This window comes from Thermobia domestica, chromosome 10 (genome assembly GCF_964235325.1).
Source record: "Thermobia domestica chromosome 10, izTheDome1.hap1.1, whole genome shotgun sequence".
Classification (NCBI taxonomy): Eukaryota; Metazoa; Arthropoda; class Insecta; order Zygentoma; family Lepismatidae; genus Thermobia; species Thermobia domestica.
The window spans coordinates 189,452,215-189,476,125 of NC_137463.1; the positions used below are offsets into that span (position 1 = coordinate 189,452,215).

The 23,911-nt window shown below is 36.0% G+C and overlaps 1 protein-coding gene across 2 annotated transcripts in view; it reads right to left on the reverse strand.

Annotated features, from left to right (window-relative positions):
- Nucleotides 1-17,913, reverse strand: part of LOC145662894 (uncharacterized) — a 65,715-nt gene extending 47,802 nt beyond the window's left edge. Inside the window, exons 1-3 of one of the 2 annotated variants that reach the window (XM_081728870.1) lie at nucleotides 17,634-17,913; nucleotides 3,138-3,237; nucleotides 1,190-1,268 (exon numbers count right to left, since the gene is read on the reverse strand). In XM_081728870.1, the coding sequence (XP_081584996.1) occupies nucleotides 1,190-1,268; nucleotides 3,138-3,188 (130 nt within the window). In that variant the 5' untranslated portion in view covers nucleotides 3,189-3,237; nucleotides 17,634-17,913. Of the gene's footprint in view, nucleotides 1-1,189; nucleotides 1,269-3,137; nucleotides 3,238-17,377; nucleotides 17,400-17,633 lie in introns of those variants that run through there. The other variant, XM_081728871.1, reaches the window with a different exon arrangement.
- Nucleotides 17,914-23,911: the final 5,998 nt, after the last annotated feature.

The following is a 23,911-nucleotide window of genomic DNA, read 5'->3' on the forward strand; positions in this document are numbered from 1 at the left end:
TACCTTACCAGGGTTCCCATTTATTTAGCGAGAACGAATTTTCTGACTTGTCCAGGTTACGATCTACAAATTTCATATAATGTAAAATGTAAAAAAAGCAACAATATTTTCCCATCCAGGGAGTTTCTCATTTACTATGCATTCACATGTATATATAGTATGTGTACGGCTGGTAAAGCTAATATATTATGTTGATTTAGACCTAAATTTCAATATCCTGGAGAGTGATTTCATATTTCGTTTACTACTATTACAACGATAACGTTGTATGTATTATTAACAATCTGTGCCAATTTACAGAAAGGGATCAGAGGCGAATTAGTTGAGCAATACTATGTATAAAGAAAAGAAAGATATATAGAGATTTCGAGATATTATTATTGTAATCGGTAACTAAAATAAGAGAGTTGTTGTTACTATAGCAACGTCGTAAGTAAATGAACATGTACGTAGACATCTTGTCGAGAAAATAAGTGTCTGTATAAAAGGTGTAGACATCTTGTTGAATATGCAGAAAAGTTGTTTATGTACGCTTCTCAGGGTCAATTATTAAAAACCAGCTAAGAAAGTGTTAGAACGTTTCGAATTATTTTGAAGATTACTAATATACGAACCAGGACAGACCCCTTACACTATAAAAATGATCGTATGATCTCAAATATAATATTCAGAGTTATCGTCTTTATACATTGAAGAAACATAAACTTACAGCCATTAAGCATTTATATTAATCATACGTATATTTTACTTCCTTCAAAGTTACAACTATTAATTCATGGCGCAACATGCCCAGTGGTGCGGTTTCGGGTCGCAAGGTTGTTTTAAACCTTCCGAAATGTCCTTGACAGCACGGAACTTCATTTACGGTCTACCAACGATTTTTCATGTTGACATCATTAATGTATGCCAAATATCGCTCCTAATCATACGAAAACGCTTTGTCGAAGTGAAATTTTTACTTGGCCATTATAAACTGTAGGTTAACTTTTACTCGCACTTGCAAACACTACACGAAGAAGTGCACTAATTTACAAGACTTCCGTTTTGAGAAATAGATCCCGGTCTCACGTGATATTTTAAGGAGCACTTCAATTTGCAACTCCTGAAACATATTACAGTAGTGAAATAACTCAATAATTTTATACTCATATTAATTAACAGTTGCTGAATTTACAATTAACATACTTACAATTATGAGAGCAATTTGTGATAAGGGGCGTCTTCATATAATCATAACAAATACTACATCTTAGAAGTTTGTCCAATTCCTGAAAAGTAAATGATAATAGAATGAAACAAATTTCCAGAGTTGAAGTACCAAATAGACCTACACTTCATTAACATATTTAAATAACACAGTAAAACAACACATTTTATGCAACAATGCAACATATTTTTAACACAATAATTTATTTGTAGGTTTACCTATACATCATACTATGCCTTTATAAGGTAATAAACACATTAATTCCGATCTTTGCAAGTGTATATTATGTAAATAAAGTAGTAAATGAATTACCAGAACAATAAATAAGAAGATAATGTATATTCTGAAAAACTACATGGATTAACAACTATGATAAAAAAAATATTCTCCAATTATTTCTATTACTTGAGGTTAAAATAAGTCAATTTCCATTTCATTATTGATTATGCCCTTTACGCTAAGAGAAGAATGCTTAATGAAAGTGAACACTCTTGAAAGAATTGGTGAAACGAGAATGCGGAGAAGAAAACGAAAGAACCTGACAAAACTCACGCACATGATGTTGTCCACCACAAACTTACTGGGACTGAACCACAGATCCCTTGGCCCAGAGGTGAGCATTCTACTACTGACCACCGTCCCCCCTCCAACTAGTAAAAAGATAGTGTTTTAACGATTATTACTTAACTTCATAAGCCTTACATTAGGAAGGAAAATCAACGAAATAAGTTAAGCAAGATTGATCCAAAGTTCATAGTAAAAACATAATGTATAGTCATATTATTCACTGATCTTTTAAAAGGTCTTTCCGCTACCTCTTTCTCACTCTATTGTACATTACTCTATTAAGAGAAACCAAACTCAAAAAGACAGAAACCAAAATCAATCAAGAGATAAACAAAAATCAATCAAGCGAGAAACCAAAATTATTCCAAGGAACCAAATTACGGACAAATAATTAATAGTTTAAAAAAATATAAACATACATTATTAAGAAACAATTTGTAACTGGTTGTTTAATTCTGTTTAAAAATTGTAAAAGGCAGGATTATAAAAAAGATTAATAAATGTCGATGAAAAATGTCTCAGAAAACAGTTTCCACGATTTTTTTTACAGTGGCTGTTACACACGAAACTTCTGGGGAATGGATTATTGTTTGGTTTCAGGATCATACCGGTGGAGCCATGCTTTATCCCCCGTAATAATGTGTAAGCGGAAGTATTCTGAGTTTTCTCAATGGATGTCTAAGTTCTCTCAGCATCACTGCAGCCGAAAGATTTCTACTCAGAAGTCAGAATTCACAGCAGCCACCTGGAACTGAGCTTTGATATCACCAAGACTCTATGAATGATAGAGCGATAGAGAGATAGATATCACCAAGACTCTATGAACGCCAAGCGAAACACAACATTGACCTTAGCACGACTGTCATGCAAAAAGATGCCCTTCATTTTTGACATATTTTATTTGAAGATATCACAGCATGCCGCCCTAAATGTGGGTGATTTTCAATCGATCCCCTCCCACAATTAAACAGCTTGGCCCAAACATTCACTCAAGCAAATTCACTTACTTGTCTCTTTAGGCTTCTTCCCTTCCTTTGTGAAGAATTTTATTACGACTAACGCTCTAAATCACACACACTTTTACTTTTGACTCACGGCTTTGCAATTCTCATGCTCTCAGTTAAAGCTTTTAATGCCAGCTGATTTGTAACTGCATATCAGGACATGTACTTGCCTGCAATTACACGCTCAGCTCTCGAACGATGAAAAAATATACCGAGGTAAATAACTTATTGATCGTTCCTCGTACAATAAGCCACCCCTATTTATTTATCTACATGTATCCTATCTTCTTAGGAACACACATCACTAAGATTCAAGTTTATACCAACTTCAATAACTGAGAGCAAAACAATAAACTCACCTTGATTTCTTTGAAGTTTTCTGGCCAGTGGATGTCTTCATGACTGATCATGTTTCTAAACTATCACGCTAAGAATCAATTCATGCTCTTGCTGTAATTACTGGAAGAAAAAATAGAATGCATGTGCTATTTTGCTGAACAAACTACATTTAAAATATTTCACTAAAAGAAACTTTTTTAATAAGTATTACTTAACGCACCAAGAATACGAATTTTAAAAAAATCCACCTTACCTATATCCTCTATTTACAGAAATTCTCTCTTCTATAATTCGGCTGAATTCAACGATCTTAGTCACGAAGTAAAGATGAAGTTTCTAAGGATATGGAGAATTAGGATATTTTCTATTTACGGTTGTCGAAAGAAAGAAAAAAAAAAATACTGCCAAGTGAGAAGCATTGCTTAAAGCGACATAAAACCTGTGATTATTTATCACACGCAATATGTTTAGATTCACCAAGCTAGTAATAGTGCCAAATGGGTTTCAATGGAAATAATTTACTTATCATAAAACAGAAGTACTGAAGTTACTGACAGAAGCTCAAGAGCACATCTCTAAATACAAAATCTTACCTTGCACCACTTACTCCGATCTATTTATGGTTCCTCTACAGCTACAGCAATGGTATTTTTTCAAAGTGAGTTTTCAGGGTTAGGGATAATGATACTGAAACATTTGTTGATATACTCTCACTGAAAAGAGTTTCAAGTTCAAGAAAGCCATTACAGAGCTCATAGTGGTCTGGTCTCTTGTAAATAGTTGAAAAATGACCAAAAGTACACGAAAAAGTGACCAAAATCTCATCATGCCCCTTTTTTCCTTTGTCAATTTCTCCATCACCTCTCTCTGTTTTGTTTCATTTTTTCTTCTTTACTTCTTCTTTTTGAGCTTCCTCCTGTCTTAGGTTTTCTAAGTATGCTTTGTAGTTACGGTAAGCAGACTTAGCAGATGTAAGAAGCTTCACCAGCTCTGGCCTATTTCAGAATTTCTTCATTCCAGACATATTTAACTTAGCATTGAGAGTTTTCAAAGCCATGCCATATTCAAATTCATCACCTACTCTTAAGAACATACAAGAAGCGTAACACAAGACGAACATGATGAACCACACAAACACATACACACAACGTTGAGCGGAGCATTAACTATTACGAGAAAACTAAAAGACTATCATGATAGAAGAAAGAATAGACACAGAAGGTTTCTCAACCCAACCTTGAGAGCTTAAGCATCCACCAACCATCCACTGTGCTTTAGAAAGAATAAAAGCTGAAGTGAAAATAAAGCTGACAGTTTCACATGTGGCAGCAAGTATTGAAGCTTTCAGAAGAGTAATGAGTAACAAGTTTCTGCCTTTTTCCATTTATTTTTATATTTTTCTTAGAAACTGCCAATGAAAAACATAAATCACACACGAAAAAGTCACTTTACCTCCCAAAAAAGTAACTTTTAGTGACAAATTTGAAAAAAAAAAGTAACTTTTAGTGACCAACTTGAAAAAAAGTAACATTTACTTTTTTTAAAAAAATGACTCGCTATGAGCCCTGCGATTAGTTTTGTACCTACAAGTGCTATAATTTATTGACAAATGTGGTTTCCGCAATACTTTCTCTCTCAGGATAACGAACAGTCTATACAATGGAACAGAAGCGATAGTTTCTCCTTATGTCGTATATTGCACGTGAACATAGTTCCAGAGTAGACTGAAATATCGCGGAAGTGGAATCCTAAATAGAATCGGTGTAAGAGGATCAAGATAAGAGTTCGTTTTTGGAAGTACTCAACATTATATTATGAAGAAGAACTAATAATAATTGAATCCTCACAAAGAGCAAAACTTGTTAAGTATTGCTTTCACCGAAATCCGAATATATGTGGATCTTACCTGTAGTATGCGTAAAACGAGAGAATATGTAATACAAAATCTACACCTGTAAGCACATAAGAATGTACTGTTGAACATGGAAGCGATAATAAGCAGTGCTGTTAAGTCGTGATCGTTAATGATCGAAGTATCCGAAAAGTGTCCAAAATCTGTACGATCCATTTCAATGAGCTGTCTAAAGTAACGTACTGGCAGTGATGATGCGTCTGAGAACAGTGTTATGATATGGCGGAACTGAGTGCTGTTGTGTTCAAATATCAAAGAAAATTGAAACAGCAAGTTGAATTACATGAGGTGGAAAAGGATAAAACATTATGGTTTTAAGAATTCCTCATATTCCTAGGTTGTATGAAAAAGAACGTAATTACATGTTTGCAAGAGTGTGAGTTACTCAAGCGTGATGTAATATGTCAGAAATCCGACGAACATATGACAAAACAGAAATAAATCAGTTGATGGCTTAACATGATAATGCGGTAAAGTGAGACGTGCGCATATCCGCCATGATCAACGCACTTGCTTCTACGGCTGCATCCTCTCATTACCACTTGCGCTCCTGCCCTGATTTGATTAGATAGCATTCGTGCTGTTTAATAGCTGCCTATCACAAGTTGGTTCGCACCCATTAATGCAATTCCTTCCTTACGAAGCACTAAGGCAGTAAGAATGCATTTCCTGCTAAGAGAAGCTCACAATTCATGAATATAAGTACGTCCCCATAAAATGGGATAGTACGATTTTTTTTTCTCTACCACACATTTTCAAAGTATCAGAAAGTGACTAGTAAATACTGTGTATGAGTACCTGGAAAACCGTCACAACTCAGTGAATAATGAACTAATCCAAATCAAAGTTTTATCAAAAATGAACAAAGAATGTAGGTTATGAGGAACTGTTTCATCAACCTTGCGCGTCTTGGGACTACCAAAGCAGTGCAGATTAAGGATAGTCCAGCAATTAGAAAAGATTTTTTCACTTTTCATGCTCTAAATCATTCCTTAAGATGTTCTGGATGTCCGTGGCACATGCCTAAAGTTGCGTAGATTGATAATATGCGTGCGAACTGATTTACCGTGGAAATGACTACACAATATCCGAGTGTTTTCTTTCCTTTCTGTTTCATAATGAACTTGAAAGTATGCCCGAAGATTAAGTGAAATAAAAATGTGAGGTTTTTAAATGTCTAGGACCCTAATAATTAGTTGCATTGTTGACGGCCTGCTGAAAAATAGTTGAAAGCAAAATATGAAAACACACATGTAATTAGAGAATTATTTGAAGAATTGAGATCGAATTGTAGATCCTGGATAATAGGTGTAGAGTGCTATGTGGAAAAGTGTGAAAATATCTCGGCGGTCATCTTAGATTTAGTTTGAGAATGTTAAGTAGGAAACGTACCGTGTGATATATTCCTTTAGGTTGGCTAGCTTCTAAAAAATGTGAAATTGATTTTTTCCCACGGTTACTTGTTTATGATAAATAAATAAATAAAAGAAATTAAAAACGACATAACCTTTAAATCCCAAAGGTTAACCATATTTATTTCACCATTCATTTTTTTCTTTTGATCGTCTTCATTAGGTTGAAATTATCAGTGATTTTTAGTTATACTTACCTGAATACACTTCTGCAATTTACGTCATCGTTAAAGGAACTTAAAAAAAAAAAAAAAAAAAAAAAATCTATAAAGTCTTAATAAGCACCTCTTTAACTTGTAACGTTAATGCTCATCTTATTTATCACAACTGCGTTTTTGATAAGACGTGTTTACTAACATAAGTCGTGAAGAATTCTGCTTCGTTTATGAACTTGAAAAGTTTTAAACTTGAAAACATTCCTCAGCAGCAAGTGTAAATAGGAAAGAACACGCCCTCTGGAGCCGTTTCGGTTTCGGCTGTTTTCGAGAGAATTGCTGTTGCCTTCACGAGTTAGCTAACTGAAAGAGGCAAAACAATGTTGCCCTTTATCCACAAACGCGCAACACGTCACCAAAGGTTGTATGAATCACGTTTATAAGTTCATTTGTTAGAACAGTTAAAAAAATAAATAAATAAATAAAATAAGCTTCCTCCCTTTCCTAAACATTACTAACAAGAAAAGATAATACAACAAAGTAATTCCTTTCATATCTTGATTAAAATAATAATAAAAAAAAAAAAATTTACAAGTTACAAAAATTCTAAGCCTACCTATGAGCAGAGTATAAGAGCGTTTATGGATAGTATTACTTTTCAACATAGTCAACACATTTTATCCATCGATGCTTAAGTGGGTTAATGCCGCTGGTAAAAAATGATTTGTCGAAGGCATGTAAAATTTCATCTACAGCATTCATGACGTCGTCATCAGTGTCAAAATGAGAACCTTCCAACTCCTTTTGAGTTTTAAGAGCTAGGAGTGGTAAAACACTCCTAAAAAAAGAGAGAAAAGAGACTATAATGGCCTAAAAGAGACTAAAAGAGACCAAGTCACGAAATGATCAAGACATCCTTATGCTTAATACATGGTTTTTCACCAAAAATTTCTATGTATATCTCTTTATAAAAGGAATATAATACCAAAGAAGGCCGGTTGAGGCCAGAAAAAAAAAAAAAAAAATGAAAAGAGCGTAGTTAACAGTATACTCAACGTAACTACTATACAAAACAATGACTAATAAAACTTTACCCTCAATCATTTGCTTCTGGTCTTGGATGGAATGTAAAAGTTAAAATTACATTAAAACTATTAACTAGATGTTACAGAATTGTAATGGTTGATATTAAAAAAATACATCAAGCATTCTTATGTTTCTTGACAAAGAAAAGAGTGATTAAACTATTTTATCTTTTTTTTTTTTCCTACAGTTCGTTGAAGAGTTTCCATTTCTGTTGTTTACTTTGGCGTATGGTTTGAATGCCCTAACATGCCCTGTGCAAGAGTAACTTCCTGAGAATTCCTCCTCCGTATTGCCTTCTTCAATCATTCATTAGTTTTTGAAGAGACGGTCAGATGTTTCAGAAGTTACTTGACAATCCCTCCCAGTTTGAGTAATCTTATTTTCCATGTCTGCAATTTTCTTCCAAGACTCTTCAGGTTGTTTAACTTTTCTTCTGTCTCTTTAGCTAAACGTAGTCCTTTCTTCTTTTCGTCCTCCTCTTACAATCTCTTTTGCTTTTCTAGTTACATATTTATGTGCGCTTTGTCCCATAGCAATAAGTTTAGGTGTCATGGGAAACAGTTCAGCTTTGTTCCCGAACGCTTTCAATGTATCTTTAATCACCAAAATTGCATTTAATGTCCGTTCGCTAGAAGCCTTGTCCTCTGTCAAAATCCACCTGGATACAGAAAAACGCCTTTCAACGTCTACATTCACGTGTGAAAGTGACAACGTAATCTTAATAACTTTTGCCAACTTCTCGATACTTCTGTTGTCCTGCTCCATTAGTTTTCTTTAAATCTTATCCCAGTAACTATCAATTCTTCTTTGAAGCCTGGTACTGTCTTCATCTGCAACATCTTCCATTTATCAATAAGCACATCATCTTTTGTGTCAATAGATAGTTCTCTAGCAACTGAAAAAATATATCTCGACAACTTTTTCGGTTTTTCACAAGAGAAGGATTTAAACATCTCAAAGCTTTAATCAAACCACAACATTTCATTAACTTTTCAATTAAGTATTTGCTCTCAGCAACATAACGCTCTTTAACCCCTTCCATAAACACCAAAGCATCTTTTTCTGGAAGACATGAAAGCTCATTTTTAACATCCTGTGAAAGAACAATATCTTTCATGGACTGTTTTTAGGATCAAATAACTCATTTACATCATAGTTATCTTCAGAAATAGACTTACAAACACGTCTTCCCAGCTTCCAAAACAGTTATTGCAGCTGGGAGTACAGGATATGAATTAGAGGTTAATCTTATTGAAATTTCTCCGTGAAGCCTGTAAAAAGTTCTGCAGAAGATTTAACAAAATACAATTTCGCTTTGATTGTTGAACAACGTAAATGACTGGAGATCTGTTTGTATGAACTAGACTGCAGAATAGTGTGATTCTTTACAAATGGAATGAATTTAAGAAAATAAAAGTCAGTCACCTAGACGGAGAATGCTTAAGAATTCTTTTGAGGTAACTTCAGATCATCTTGAATCTTCATATATTCCTCCACTCTGGCTGGCCATCCATCAAAATAGTGGTAAACAGCTAAAGCTAATTCAGATGCATCTTCGCCACAGGTATGCAAGGCTTTAAGATATGCATTGTGAATAACATGAAGAGGACACGTCCCAATGTCAACTAATCCGCGAGATCTCATTCCAATTAAATCTTCATTGAATAGTTTGTGGCCTTTCTTGTTACATTGGGCCCATCTGAGCCAATCATCAGAACCTTGTGAACAGATACGTTCGCTTTACTAATGACAGAATGAATTTTTTCATGAGGAGTTCGTGCATCAGCTTTGCCAACGAAGAACGTCTGCAAATGTCTAGAAACTACTTCACCCCTCCCTTCCGACCAGTATCGCACTGATTTCCGTATTTCATTTTTATCTTCTACGTTGGTCATTTTGTCAAAACACACTGAATAAAAAGAGGTTCCCACATTATCTGAAATCATCTGTTGAAAATATGGTTCCAGTGCATCAATTATTAAGTATCGCATCTTTTTGGGATTTAAAGAAAAATCAGTCGGAACACCACCTAGAAACACTGCATCAAAAGTTTCCTTAATGCAGCTGCAAGATGACGCTGAATAATTGAAACATACTGACTTCATAACCCAAATGTGTTCAGATATTGTTGTTGCATTCTTGGAACTATAGAGTTAACACAAGGCGATGAAGAACTACAGCTTGGCCCAAGAGCTTCACTTTGGACTGTCTCAGAAGAATTGCGCGGATTTGCAGCCACTAAAACCATTTGTTTAGACCCGAGAACATCATAAACGACTCAATTGCTACCATTGCAATGATTGGTTTGTGGCTAGTGATATTGTCTTGATGGAGAAACATACTTGTTGTCAGTTTTCCCACAATGCTCCTGCCGAATATTATCACGCAACTGTCGTAAAAGGCCTGTATAGTACTTCCCATTCACTATTCACCTTCTTTGGAAGATAGTACGCCATCACTATCCCTTCCGAATCCCAGAAAACTGTAGCCATCCAATAGTTTAATGTGTATATGTATGTATTTTTTTTTCTGTTTGTTAACATTTCCTGTGTAAAATACCAAAGTAACGTTGTCTCGGGGAATTTGTTCAATAAACAAACAAAATAAATAAATAAATAAAAATATTAAACTAAAATATATCTATCGTGATGCAATCACAAACACCAGACAACGTCTATACCAATGTGCCGAAAAATATAGAAATTGCAACTTTCATCTTCTTAAAACCGGAATTTTGGGAAATGTTGGTTCACGTGTCTGTAATGAAGAGCTTACATACGTATTTCATCTTCCTAACATGAGGGGCTTATACTCTATTTGTATCATTAATTGAAGGGGTAATTTGAATAAGGGCGGTTCGATAAGGGGGTATGGAGGGACCTATTTCTGGTAAAATGAGATAGATGTATTTTCTGCAAGTTTGAGCATATCATGTGTTGTTAAGGTAATATCTCTGCTTCGTAGCGAACGCCTGTTTCCAAAAATAGTATGTGAATACGTTGGTTAATTGGATAAAGGCGTTTGCTTTTCTGCTCTCCTGAAAAAATTGCAGAATTGCTAATTACGCCCTTATCCAAGTTTACCCTAGCTCGAGGTAAATACTAAGTATGTTTAAAAAAATTAATTTTAAAGTTTCAGCCATTTTTCCGTGATGCGATTACAAAAAACAGACAACATTCAGAGTGTCTACCAGTAGCGTAGCGTGGTATTTCCAAATGGGGATGACAAAGTTAGTCTCTTGTGCGATACAATACAATAAAATACATGTTCAATGCGTGTTCTCCCTAAGAAGTGAAAAGGTTTACTATGCAGCAAATGTTTCGATGACTCATATTTTCTAGCTTTATGAAACTACCCAAATCAGAAACACTGTTTGAATACCACTCTGGCCCCTTTGCCCCAGACATAATGCCGACGAAACAGAATATTTTATTTCTTACAGAGGACCCAGAAAGCCAAGAAAACCTGTCATATCACGAAGATTGAAATGTTAGTGAATGATTGCTAGCTGTCGTTTTTATGGAAAGCTTTGGGGTAGATCGTCTCCCTTTCAGAGAGCAACGCTGCTCGTAAGTCAACCGAAATATGGGAGTTGTTAACAAAAAAATCAATTAAATTTGTGTCTGGTACTGTTATCGCAGTCATCATTTGCTAAAAGTTAGTAAGTTACTATACCTTGTTGCAGCCGAACACTTTCCACGGCTTTGTCTATTAGTTATAAATGTAATTTTCTTCATACTACACTAAACAATAAAACAACTATTCACTTCAAATCACAACGCAAAGATACTCTATACCGCCAATTTTTTCTTGACCACCAATGATCAGTGTTGCTAATCAAAAGCATAAATCTAGTATAGAACGCAAGGGCGTAGCCAGGTAGGGGTGGGCCGAATCAAGCCCCATTTAGGGCAGTGATATAATAAATGATTTCCCTTGCATGCTCTGTGTTTCACATATGATCCCACTGTTCCGACGTTTTTCAATAATTTATCACAAAAAAAGGATTGTAAAGCCATATTCATAAAATAACTCAGAAGCTTCATATTTAGCACGGCATATTTTTTTTTGGCTTCCAAATCAATTAATTGCATGCCTGGTGGAGCATTCAAAAGCAAATGCGTGGATTACGTTAGAAGCCAATAAGCAATTGTCTCTGCTCCTTCTTCAGCTACTAGCGTTGTAACGAGAAAACTCGGTCCCACTGTTGTATGAACATTGTTTTCAGTATAGTTTCCTTTATTTCTCTCTTATGTGCAGCTTCTTTTTTCGCATACTTGCAATAGTTGCAATGACTCTCGGATACGGAGGCGGAACAGACTATTTGACAGAGAGGTCAAATATGGGAAAGGCAGCGGAATTGGTTTGTAAATAACAAGATTATGTCATATTGTGTTTGACATTTATCGAGTTACACAAAAATAAGGAATGTCAGTTGTTGAAATTGTGTGAACGGCATGGCGTACCACACAGACGAACAGTTTAAGTAAGTGTGGAAAACTGAAAATACAAGAAACAAGAGTAACAACTAACCAAATCTAGTTTAGTACAATTTAGTACTCTTTTGGATGGCATTTAGTATCTCCCCCAAACCTGTGCAACACCTAAGCAATGCATTTTATAACATATAAAGTGTTTATTCACAATGCTCGTTTATTCGTATACCCACCACCGCTGACGCGCCTGTTCCCTACAGACGCAATCCCTCGCCACTGCTTGCTCTCCCCTACTGCACTCCTGCCCTGACTCGGCTTCAGCTATGCACTACTTTTTCTGCCACACGTTCACACTTAGTATTTTTGGGGAGAAACTAAATAGTAATTCTTTAATTCTCGATTCTCGTGTGGTCCAGCGATACAGCAGTAATGCCCTTCTTTGTAGTAGATCAGTCAATCACAAATAGATTTTGAACTTAACTTTGACGTAGAGGAGCACTCACTAATAATAATGTTCTCGTATTTCGTAATACCACTGATAAACATGTAACAAATCAATAGTATTTGTCGTACTTCAAATAAGTGCCACTTCGCACGGGAACTTGCTACAAATACGATGAACATCATCTAACATAACAAATACATGATACTTTCAGTGATTTTCCGCGAAAGATGGAAAATAACTTGTACTCCTTCTCACAAGAAATACAAGTCTTACTTAAATTCAGTATTCCTACACTCAAACAAAATTTGAAACAATTCTCTTGTGTGTTGCTAATTTCACTTCACAACTTAAACAAGCTTTAGAGAAATTCCTGAGAAAATAATTCATCAAATATAACAATATTCAAATCTCACTGCGCACATTTCACTCCCATCACAGGGCTTATAGTGGTCAGGTCTTTTCTAAATAGTTGAAGAGTGACCAAAAACACATGAAAAAGTAAAAAAAATCTAACCAAAAAGTACTTTGGGAGTAAACCTTCATGCCAAACTTGGACATAAATTGAATTTCACATTTTTTTCCGAACCAAAATGGGGAATGCTTGATCATAGCTGAAATAATGTTTTAACATGTTAAGATTAAAAATTACTTTACTTAAGTTTGTCAGGTAAAAAAAGAATTGTATTACTTGTGCTCAGATGTTTATTGCTAATTACATACTTTGCATGGTTTTATATTTCAACTTTGATCTGGGTGGGATAGGCCAAATTTCTATATTTTCATTATGTTCAATAATACAAAATTAAAGTAACATAATTAATACTTAGCATCTAGATTAAGTGGTATTAAAAGTATTTTCTGTACAATTGGTTTGTTACAATTTTGTCTTGGTACCACATGATTGTTAAACATTTATTTGGCCACTGCGAAGACTTCCTGAGAAATTCTCAAGTTGAAGTAACTGCCACTTATCATTCAGTAAATCCAAGTCAATGCTGAGGGGAAGAACTTTTGCCAGATTTGTAATATACGTAACACTCTCAAATTACTTCACATTTTCCGGATGGAGACAAGTATTTGAGTTCTAGGGAAATTTCAATGGTTTTCACTGTGTGTTTATACATTGCCACGTAGTGAGACTACATTTTTCTTGGAACTAAGCACATCTTTCTCCTTCCAGCGGCTTCCTTGCTTTTTCTCCACACTCCACTTTACCAACAGGCAACGGATTTTCTTCACTTACAGCAGTTTTCATCCAGTTTAAAGACGTAACAACTTCTTTCTTCACAAACCGCAACAACAAAAACGAAATCTTTAAGTTTAACGTCCCACGGTTATGCCGGTTAGGCTAAAGGAGACGGTGATAATGAGAAATGAGTGAAACGGTGGAATGAAGAAAGTGGGAGGAAATGGGAGAACCCCGAGAAAACCCACGAGAACGGTGTTTTACCCACCACAAAGTCCACACGGCGCGAGCTGGGATCGAACCAGGGACCCCAAGCACCGGAGGTGAACGCTCTACCACTGAGCCACCGCGCCCCCAACCGCAACAACAAAACTTTGGTAACAGTTTGAAGTTTAGAGTACAGAACATGTACAAGAGGCTCCTCCTCTTCAAGCAGTTCTGTGATATCCTTGACAAGTTTTGCACTTGAGATGACAAAACTTGTCATCCTTGAAATCCGTAACAAGTTTAGCTCAGCTTTCATTGATGGGTCTTTCAAAATTTTAGAAACTGATTTGTATTTTCCAGTAGCCATGAGGTCTGATTTCTTTAGATGAAGAAATTTGAGGACATACTCCTGCAGATCGCTGAGGAGTTCAAGAACTCTTTCACGTGATTTTTCAAGTGTAAGATACCTTGAACTCACATATTTGATAAATCTAACTTAGTGAAATTTTCCCACCTTGATGGCCAACCCTTGAAAAAACAGTACACATCGATGACAAAATCACTCATTTCAATTCCAAATTCTCGGAGTCCTTTTTTGGAATGCGTTATGCACTTTGGTATGTTACATGTTCCTATATCAAGCAAACCCCTTTTCCTAAATGCTTTCATGTCCTCATCAGTCTGTGAACCTTTTTATTGTTATTTGGTCCATCACTACCTAACATTAAGAGTTTCTCTCTGGAAAGGTTTGCATTTTTTATTGCTAGATTTATGTGTTTAATGAGTTCTTCTTCTGTGGTTTTTCCTACACAGCAAAAAATGACGTGTTGAAACCACTCAAAATGACTACCATTTTAGTGTGTCACTTGGGTAATTCAACACCAACCACATCGCCTTTCCAGTATATCAGAAATTACTCGTTACTAGCTGAGAGAATTTGCATTGGTTTTTATTGCTTGGTATAAGCAACGCTTTGCACAATACATTTGTCATTTACGCCAAGTAACGAATAACTTTTTTTTTTTTTTTTTTTTTTGGTAATCGGTCACAATAATATTATTGTAAACCTATGAATCGTCTGGCAACAGTTACATAGATAGCTGTACACATCTGTTTACCATCTATTTTCCTTATCTGTCATTCTTGTCTCTTAGCACGTAAGAACAGGAGATGACAGAACTATTATTCATATAACTGTTGTCAGACGATTCACAGATTTACAACAATATTATTGTGACCGATTACAGAAAACATAGAATATTATTCGTTACTGGGCATAAATACCAAATGTATTGCGCAAAGCTTTGCTCATGCCAAACAATAAAAACGAATGTAAATTCTTTCAGCTACTAACGAGTTATTTCTGATATGCTCGGAAGGCAATGTTGTTTGTGTTGAATTAACACCCAAGTAACACACTAAAGTGGTAATCATTTTGAGTTGTTTCAACGCCTTATTTGTGGCTATGTACGTAAAATGTCTCCACATGGCCAGTTTCAATGCCTACTTCCCTTCTCCAAAAGTAACTTTTAGTGACAAAATTAAAAACTGGCTGATATTCAGTATCTCCCCCAATCTCGCACAGGTAATTCTTTACTCTGGCAATCTGTGGTATCCTGTCAGTACATAGTATTGCCAAACGAGCGTCAGCGAGTGAAGGCGGGTTAGAGCCCCGCAAGGCGCGTTGTTTTCTGTCATTCCTTCTTGGGAACTGTAACTATAATTGCGTGAACCGGCTCAGATTAATTGGTTATTGTCATTGCCTTACCTAAAGTAAAGAATTACCCTTGCACATATAAGATTCACAGTGTGTTACTTACTTTACGAAATACAGCTGAGCTACGGACAGCTAGCGAAGGGAGTTAGAAGCCCCCAGGGCCCTTGTACTTCTACCTTTATCACAATTTAGACAAAAACAAGACTCGGTTCTGGAACCATGAAACGAGTTGGGGGAGATACTAATTGCCATCCGTAACTTTTAGTTACCAACTTGAAAAAAAAAAAAAAAAGTAGTTTTAGTTAACTGCCCGATCAATGATTACTGCAAGATGAAATGTGACCTCTATTCCCTGCTATACAAGTCATTCTGACGTAGCGACTGCAACAGATTCGTTCAAAAAGCAGAATAAACTAAACGAAATCATTGAATCAAAATAACGAATGAATTGCCTAAATAAAAGACTTACTAATGAAAAAAATTAGTAAAAATAAGCAGAGGAAAGATGAGAAAGGATTGGTGAAAATTCCATTGCACGTAAATTAGTTGTTGTCAGGTAGTTTACGCACATATCCACCATCGCTGGATGCATCTCCTCTCTATCATATGGGCCCCTTTGTTTTGCACCTGCCCTGACTCAACCTGAAAACTTATCCCGGATATAGTAGACATGAAGCTGCATCAGTTCCTGAAAGAGCAGGACGCTCATACCTTTAGGGTTTATTAATTGAGTATGTACGAACTTACAAAGGGGGTAACAAAGCGACTTTGGTAATAGTATACATGAGAACCCCCTGTCTTCCGTGCGCGAGGATACTTCATATTATATATTTATACGTTACCAAATTAAATCACTGCGTTGTCTTCATTATATGTGCTTAACATTCTATTTTTACTTTCTAGAATAAATTTTGTTGATTTCGATTCGAAAAATGTTAAATATTTTTAGATTTATATCATGATGCAGACCAAAATCCTTGTTGCATATAATGTAATGCGCTATAGCATATAAAGTACAAGGGCAAATAGGTACGTTCTTTTTTATTTTCGTATCAGTGGGTAAGTAAATGAAAGTGGGTTTGTTACCCCCTTTCTAAGTTCGTAGATACTCAATGAATAATCCCTAAAAGTATGAGCGTCCAGCTTCTTCTGGAACTCAGACGGTCTTACGTATACTATATCCGCGACTTTTATTTACTTATCGACTGATACGAAAATAAAAAAGAACGTACCTGTACTTTATATCTGCATGTTTAGTGCCCTTGTACATTATCTATGACTAAGTGTGTGGGGGGGGGTGGGGAATTAAACGCATATTGAATGTCTTATGCACATGGATACTTCTTACTATTGCACTATGTAGAAAATTTATGGTATTTCATGTAGAAGTGGTAATAGAACACAGAAGAAACGCAGATCAGGGGGTTCTCATGTATACTATTGCCCTTATTCCTTTTAGTCGCCATCTAGCGTAAGTTGGTTCGCGTTTCATATTCAGCTCTCCTGAAGTTAATCTATACCCATTAACGCAACAGCTTTCTTACGAAACACTACTTAAGGCAAGCATTTAGGAGAGCTGCTAAGAAAGGTTCATATTTCATGAATATGTCACCATATAATACTATAGCACGCGGATTTCTCGTATGTTTCTCTTTCGAAACGATAACCCAAGTTCCTCCCGTAAATTTTACTTGGGTTACTTACTAACTTGTTGGTCCTAACAACTCTATTAAGTGGTATGAAAATCTAAATTGATCGGAGTCATTTTCATGTTTTGCTGTGACATGTACGTAAGCAGTGCTGCAGCCATTACCGTATATTAGATTTCGTTCCTAAATACTCTGTTTTATAAATACGACTACTTGTACTAAGGAAATTCTGTACATTCAACAAGTTTTCTTGATACTTACTATAAAGCAATACTATTATACTAACGAAGTATATTTACAAGCTAACTCACCTGTTTTACCCGCCAAATTCCCAAATCAAAACATGTTGCAACACGCGAATAGCAGAAATTATCGGAACGGATACAAATTAGGACATACTTGTGTCTGTCTACGTAGAAACGCCGTCGACTCAATCAAGCTTAGATAACCTAAGAAAGGGACTCATTCAGTGGCAGGTACCATTAACCCACAGCAAAATTTGGTCTTAGTTTGTGATAATCACCATAGCAGTTATCACGAGTGTATACTAGAGGTGAGTTCTGACTTCTGAGGGCCCGAATGAAGTGCCTCTAGTGGATTCGAACTTCGAATTGCGAAGACCAGTGGCTGTTATAGGCCTGGGCCGGAAGAACCTGATCCCCCAGTTCTTTTGCAGTGAACACAAACTAAAGTTTTCAATTGTCATGATATATTTAGTATAATTAATATTAAGCTATTTTGCACGAATTTTAATGTTATCAAAACTTCTACATGAAATAAAGTGTACCATGATAAGCTTCTATAAACATGGATAGAATATAAAGTAGAAATCTTTGTTACTTCTTTAAAATCCTCTTATAACCGTTGCCATGTTATATAAGTATTTTTTAGACGCTATGTACATTTTTGAAGGGCAGAAACAACTCTTCAATTAAAATTTTATTATTGCAACAAAATTCATTTCTTTTCATAGATGGGAATAGCCAGCGGCGCAAATCCATCTTCAACATTTGGGGGGCGACGGGTAAGACCGTTCCCAATATATATATATATATATATATATATATATATATATATATATATATATATATATATATTCGATGTCCAAATATTTATGAAGTTGAAAAAAAATGTTGTGGAGGATCAGAGGAGCAGAGTTCTCTTCAACGGTAGGAGCAGGCCCGTAGTCAAGGGGGGGCTAGGGCGGGCTCAGCCCCCCCTAAATTTTTTGCAGCCCCCTAACTAAAGTCATAGTTCGAATTAACGGTGGATGCCAAGGAAATTCCCCTTCGGTAAAAATGTATGTCCGGCTCCTATCACAGAAGTAACATAACATGCATTTCTGGGATAAATTTTCGCCTTCTACATTTACAACAAAAATACATAAGCATCCCCCTCTGGTTCGAATTTTTAATTCGAACACTGACTGAAATGTTGGAAGAAAATGTATTTCCAAATGTACTTTAAAGTGCTAAATTAAAATTTACTTTTATTATCCTCATTTAAAGTATTGGCCTATTTATGCGCTACGCTTCTTTGAATTGCTAATATTTCTTTGAGCGTGATACTTTTTTTTTTTTAATGCTTCATGTGCAAACGACCCTCGCTGCAGGAGAAAAATAATTTATGGTTATTCTATCGGCAAACATGCATTTGTGTTCAGAAACAACATAGTTTTACCTTAATCTGAGGACGAAGAGTTTACTTCTTCCTGTCCTTCTTGGAATTTGCAACTGAAAACATCCTTTTGCTGTGAGTCATTGGCTTTCGGTCAATATGCGAGAGATTGAAAAGACAGCATCCCTCAACAGGGGGTCGCAACTGCTTCGCTCTAATCATCATACAGGTGTATGGGTTTGTTTTGAGTACAGGGTCGGCGCTAGCAGTTTTGCCGCCCTGGGCGGTACTTTCAAATGCCGCCCCTTTAATCCGCAAACCTTATTTTGACAGAAGACGTTCAGGTATTAAGAAAAAGTAAGATACCATATTTAAAAAACATGTATGAAAAGGAAAAGTAAACAAAAAATTGAACTACCTCTCTCGAATGCTCGAATGCTTAAACGACTCCATACATGACACAATATTCAGTATGATCAATTTCACTCTACGTGATATACAGCAGGGCATACAGGATTTTTTTTAATGTACTTTAGTTCGACTTTATATCAAAAGGTGTTTCCAATAGAGTATGGAGCAAAAAGACAATATAGTGAATCAAATATTACGGTAAAAGTAAGTAATTAGCTTAAGACTTATTATGTACTAAAACACAATAGAAATACACAAACAATTTAACATACTTTAATTGAAAAAACTTTTCTTGTTTTGGTATGAGCAAATTCCTTTATCACATTCGCGTAGTCCAATGTTTCAGCCAATTAATGTGTAACGCCCCTATATAAACGATTCTACAATTGTATCATTAGTACAAGTTACTACTTACCTCTTGTAATTCTTTTGTATTTGGCAACCCTGCCGAAACATCATGTTCGCGGGTGCGCGCAAGGGATTCTGGGTACTCGAAGCTGAACAAGAAGACGCAATGGTAACATTAACTTTTGTGTGTTAGCAAAAACTATGTCAAATCTCTATTTACATTGGCCATCGTCATATTTAAAAGTGTGTTTGCTCTACTTCATACTCTAGTGAACTGCTTCACACGTTTTTCATATGTGCCATGAATCTGCTTAGTATAAAATTCTGAATGAAGTTGGGTAATACTCATTAGCCCTAGCTACCACGTGAGTCATCATTGTGTAGTTGCACGTTTGTTAGGTTGGACTGTATCCTGTTATATCGTCATAGTCTGATATCTAGTGTGAACCATTCTCAAAGCAGTTTGGTCATCATGTTTTTAGTGGCCTGTATTTTTAACTTGCGGCTTGAACTAATGTACTTAATGTCCAACTAACTTCTTAGAGCGGGGCCCCCAACTCATTCGCAATGTCCGTGAAGCGAGGCGAAAGTAAACACTCTCTTCATCTGTACTATTCAGTGATATCAGTGCCTTTATTTAATATGGAAGCGTCAAGAGTTTATGGTAACTTCGCCAGTAACAATATAACACTCTGGGAGTGGAATCCAGAACATTGTTATCATTGTGAGTTATTTGAGTGGCAAGTATGGCTACAGGGTTATCATTTGTTCATACTAATTCTGCTCATGCTGTTTAGCCACTTAATCGCACGTAACCTTGTAATCTATGTGATCCATCACTTTTGGGTGGCTATTCAAGAAGTTAAGAACCTATCATCGCTCCAAATGGTTAGAGTGAAGCTCTGTGCATAGGCTCACACATGGAGTGTTAATCAATAAGAGTTGATATATTATATATATATATATATATATATATATATATATATATATATATATATATATATATATATATATATATGTTTTCGTTAATCCACTATCTGTGATCTCTACAAAGTGTTCAGTTCTTATATTATCGTTATGATGTTATAATCTTACTACCTATCAGTTAGACTTCAGTTTATAATCCTAAATAAGCATATTATCATCGTTTTCCAAGCTGTCCAGTGAACGTCATGGATTGGGTGCACACCAGCTCCCACCTGCCCAGACCGGGTTGTGTAAAAGTGAAGAAATCTTCTTGTGTCTAATCTTCTAGGCCATATAAATTAAAGGAAACTCTCCACAACAGTGATCATTCATCTTGTCCGAGTTTCTGTGCATTGTGTGTGCTTTGAGCAGCAGCCAGTGTGTATATCATTTATTGTCCTATAGGAATGTGTTCCGTTGATAGTGAAAGTGCATTTGAGTAAGGTATAATAATTTCTGCTTGTTTAATACCTGTTAAAGGGGTAAGTACCCTGTGTTATGAGTGCCCGCCTTCGTAGCAGGCTAACCATAATTCTGCTTTGTACAGAATTATCTTTACTATTGTTGATTCATGGAATCGTGTTTACATAGCACCCTTATGTGGATTTGCTGATGCACGTCTTAAGAATGTATTTTCTACAAATGTCTATTAGTACTTATTAATGCTGAAGTACGTCATGGGAATACCACTAGCTACATGAATGTCTAGTTAACCGCTATTCACTGAGTTTATCACTGTCTAAAACATGAATACGTTTTTTCCGTATGTAAGAGGCACTTGGTCATCTAGCACAAGTTGATCAGGAATGTTGTCCTTTTGGTTTGCTATGTTAAGGTCACCTTGGCATTAACTTTTGTCAGTTCATATTGATCACTTTATGGTCTTTCCCTTTTAATTTCCGTTCGAGTGCCCACTTTTATGCCCTCATTCAGTTAGGACAAGTCATTTGTTTTATGTTTATACGCGAAGTAAAGAAACCCTATCTAGCATGATGTTTCTTTGGGGTTCATTATTGCTATGGTAGTTACTCATAAGCATGTCATGTTGCATTTTTAAGTCTTACATAATTGGTGTAAACCCGACTAGTCGTGGTAAGTAAGTCTATACTTTGCTCGAGCCATTGGTCCTATTATCTGTCAAGGTGATAGTAAATTACTCATTATGCCATTTTAATATATATATATATATATATATATATATATATATATATATATATATATATATATATATATATATTTAAATACTTTTGATGTGTGTGTTTTAATCACGTATTATTATTTTCAACTCAAGTGTAGTCATATTGTGGGTGTAAGTTTATTCAGTTATGCACCTGAATAAGTTAAGAAAATAACATTGCAGAAGGTTCTCCGAAATCAGTCGCAAGCGTAATCTCAGTATAATTTTGCTGTTATATTTGGCAAGATCGACCACTCTTAAATTGTGAACATTCTTTTAGTTAAATAAATGTTGCAACACCCTACCATAAGTGTTATATTTGTAAGATCAACACTACTGTCTCTTCTTTCAGCTTCTGCATTCTCATGAGATACGCATAGGTAAGGAAATCACAGCACAAGGGAAGGGCTGTTTTCTGTGCACTCGTAGAGTGTGCAGGGGGCAGTCTCGCACATGTTGGATTCGTTTGCCGTTGTACTAAAGTTTTTCTTTTTTTTTTCCTGTTTGTTATTATCGCATTACTTTAGCGCAGTTTATTCCTGTGTTAGCATCTTGCTTTATTCTTCTCCTGTGTTATAAGTTGATCACAGGTGGCGACCCCTACCATATACTTATCATCTCAGTGCTCCGGTACTGAGCAATCAAACTTAGCTGTAGCCTGCCAGGGATTGGGCCCTCTGGGGCGCTACATCGGGTTTGTTTGTTTTTGGCGACCTGATCGCCAGGATATCAGCTGGTACCTTTTGATTTTTCTTGTGTTTTAGTGGTTTCTATTTTTATTTCTATATATAGGATCTTGTTGGTATCGTATTGCAATTATTGTTCATTAGTATCTTGTATATTTTGTATGTTTCTTAACTTCCGAAGATGGATACCGTCATCTCTGAATCTTTCATAAAAAGAAAAAAAAACCTTGCTGTTTTAGCTAACTTTCATTGTAGGTGAAGTGCAGCGCTCTTTGTTGACAATGTCGGATTGGGTTGGGGACCCGCATCATATATCAGTGAAGTAAAAGTCAATTGAGCGTTTAACGTCAGATAAACTATTTTTTCAGTGTATTATTTTAATTTTAGTGCATGTGTTAAACTGTTAGTGCCAGAATGAACAAGTCTAAGAGGAAAGCTCGTCAGTGTGGCCATTCAGGCACTTTATTAGAGTGTACTTCTTGTAACACTTGGTACTGTAAACAGTGTTCTGGTTTAAGTTAGGAAGCTTTTGCCGAGAAGGGCAAGCCCAATGTTTCGTGGGATTGTAATTCATGTTTGGTACAATTCCCAGGAGTAGCAGATAATACTATTGAAATAGATGATGTAAACGCTGGATCTTTAGTCGAGAAGAGTCAAAGCGGAAGTAGTAGTGGTGAAGTTGGTGTTACTTCTAATTTTTCGGATCTCCTAGCGCAGCTCACTGCCCAGATAGACTCCATTAAAGTGGTTGTGACAGAAGAAGCCGTGCAACTGAAATCAAAGGTGATTGAAGAAACTACACAGTTAAGGTTGGATGTAGCCAACGAAAATTCCCAATTAAAATCGGCTGTGACTGAAGAAGTTTCGCAGGTTAAAGCGACAGTGATTACCGAAATTTCTGAAGTAGTAGAAAAGGAAATGTCAGAGCTGAAGGACACCGTGGATCGTCACATTAAAGAGCAGGACGCTCGTATAGCAGCCTTGAGTAACCAATTGGAAAACAATACGGCGGAGTTGAATCATCAGCTGGAGGTGGTGAACGAAAATTTGGCCTCTCAGGAAGAAACCTTGCTTAATTGCTTAAGAGACAATAGTATGTGCAAGCGTCAATTGGAAGCTTTGTCTACCCAAGTGAAAGAAATTCATCAGACCAGCAACTCCTGTCTAGGACTACGGGACGAACTTGAAGCCTTGAAGGAGAAGGTTGACAGCCTTTTTGATCAAGATTATGACGAAGAAGTGGAAGAGCAAAGTAACCAGCTCAATTCTGACGCTGTTAATGTGGAGCGAAGGCGCTTCACAGACTTTGAAAGATTCTTAGGTCTTGTTAATCCTAGTACTTGCGAGGGCAGTAGTCAGTCTGAAATTCCAGTGGTTGTTTCTA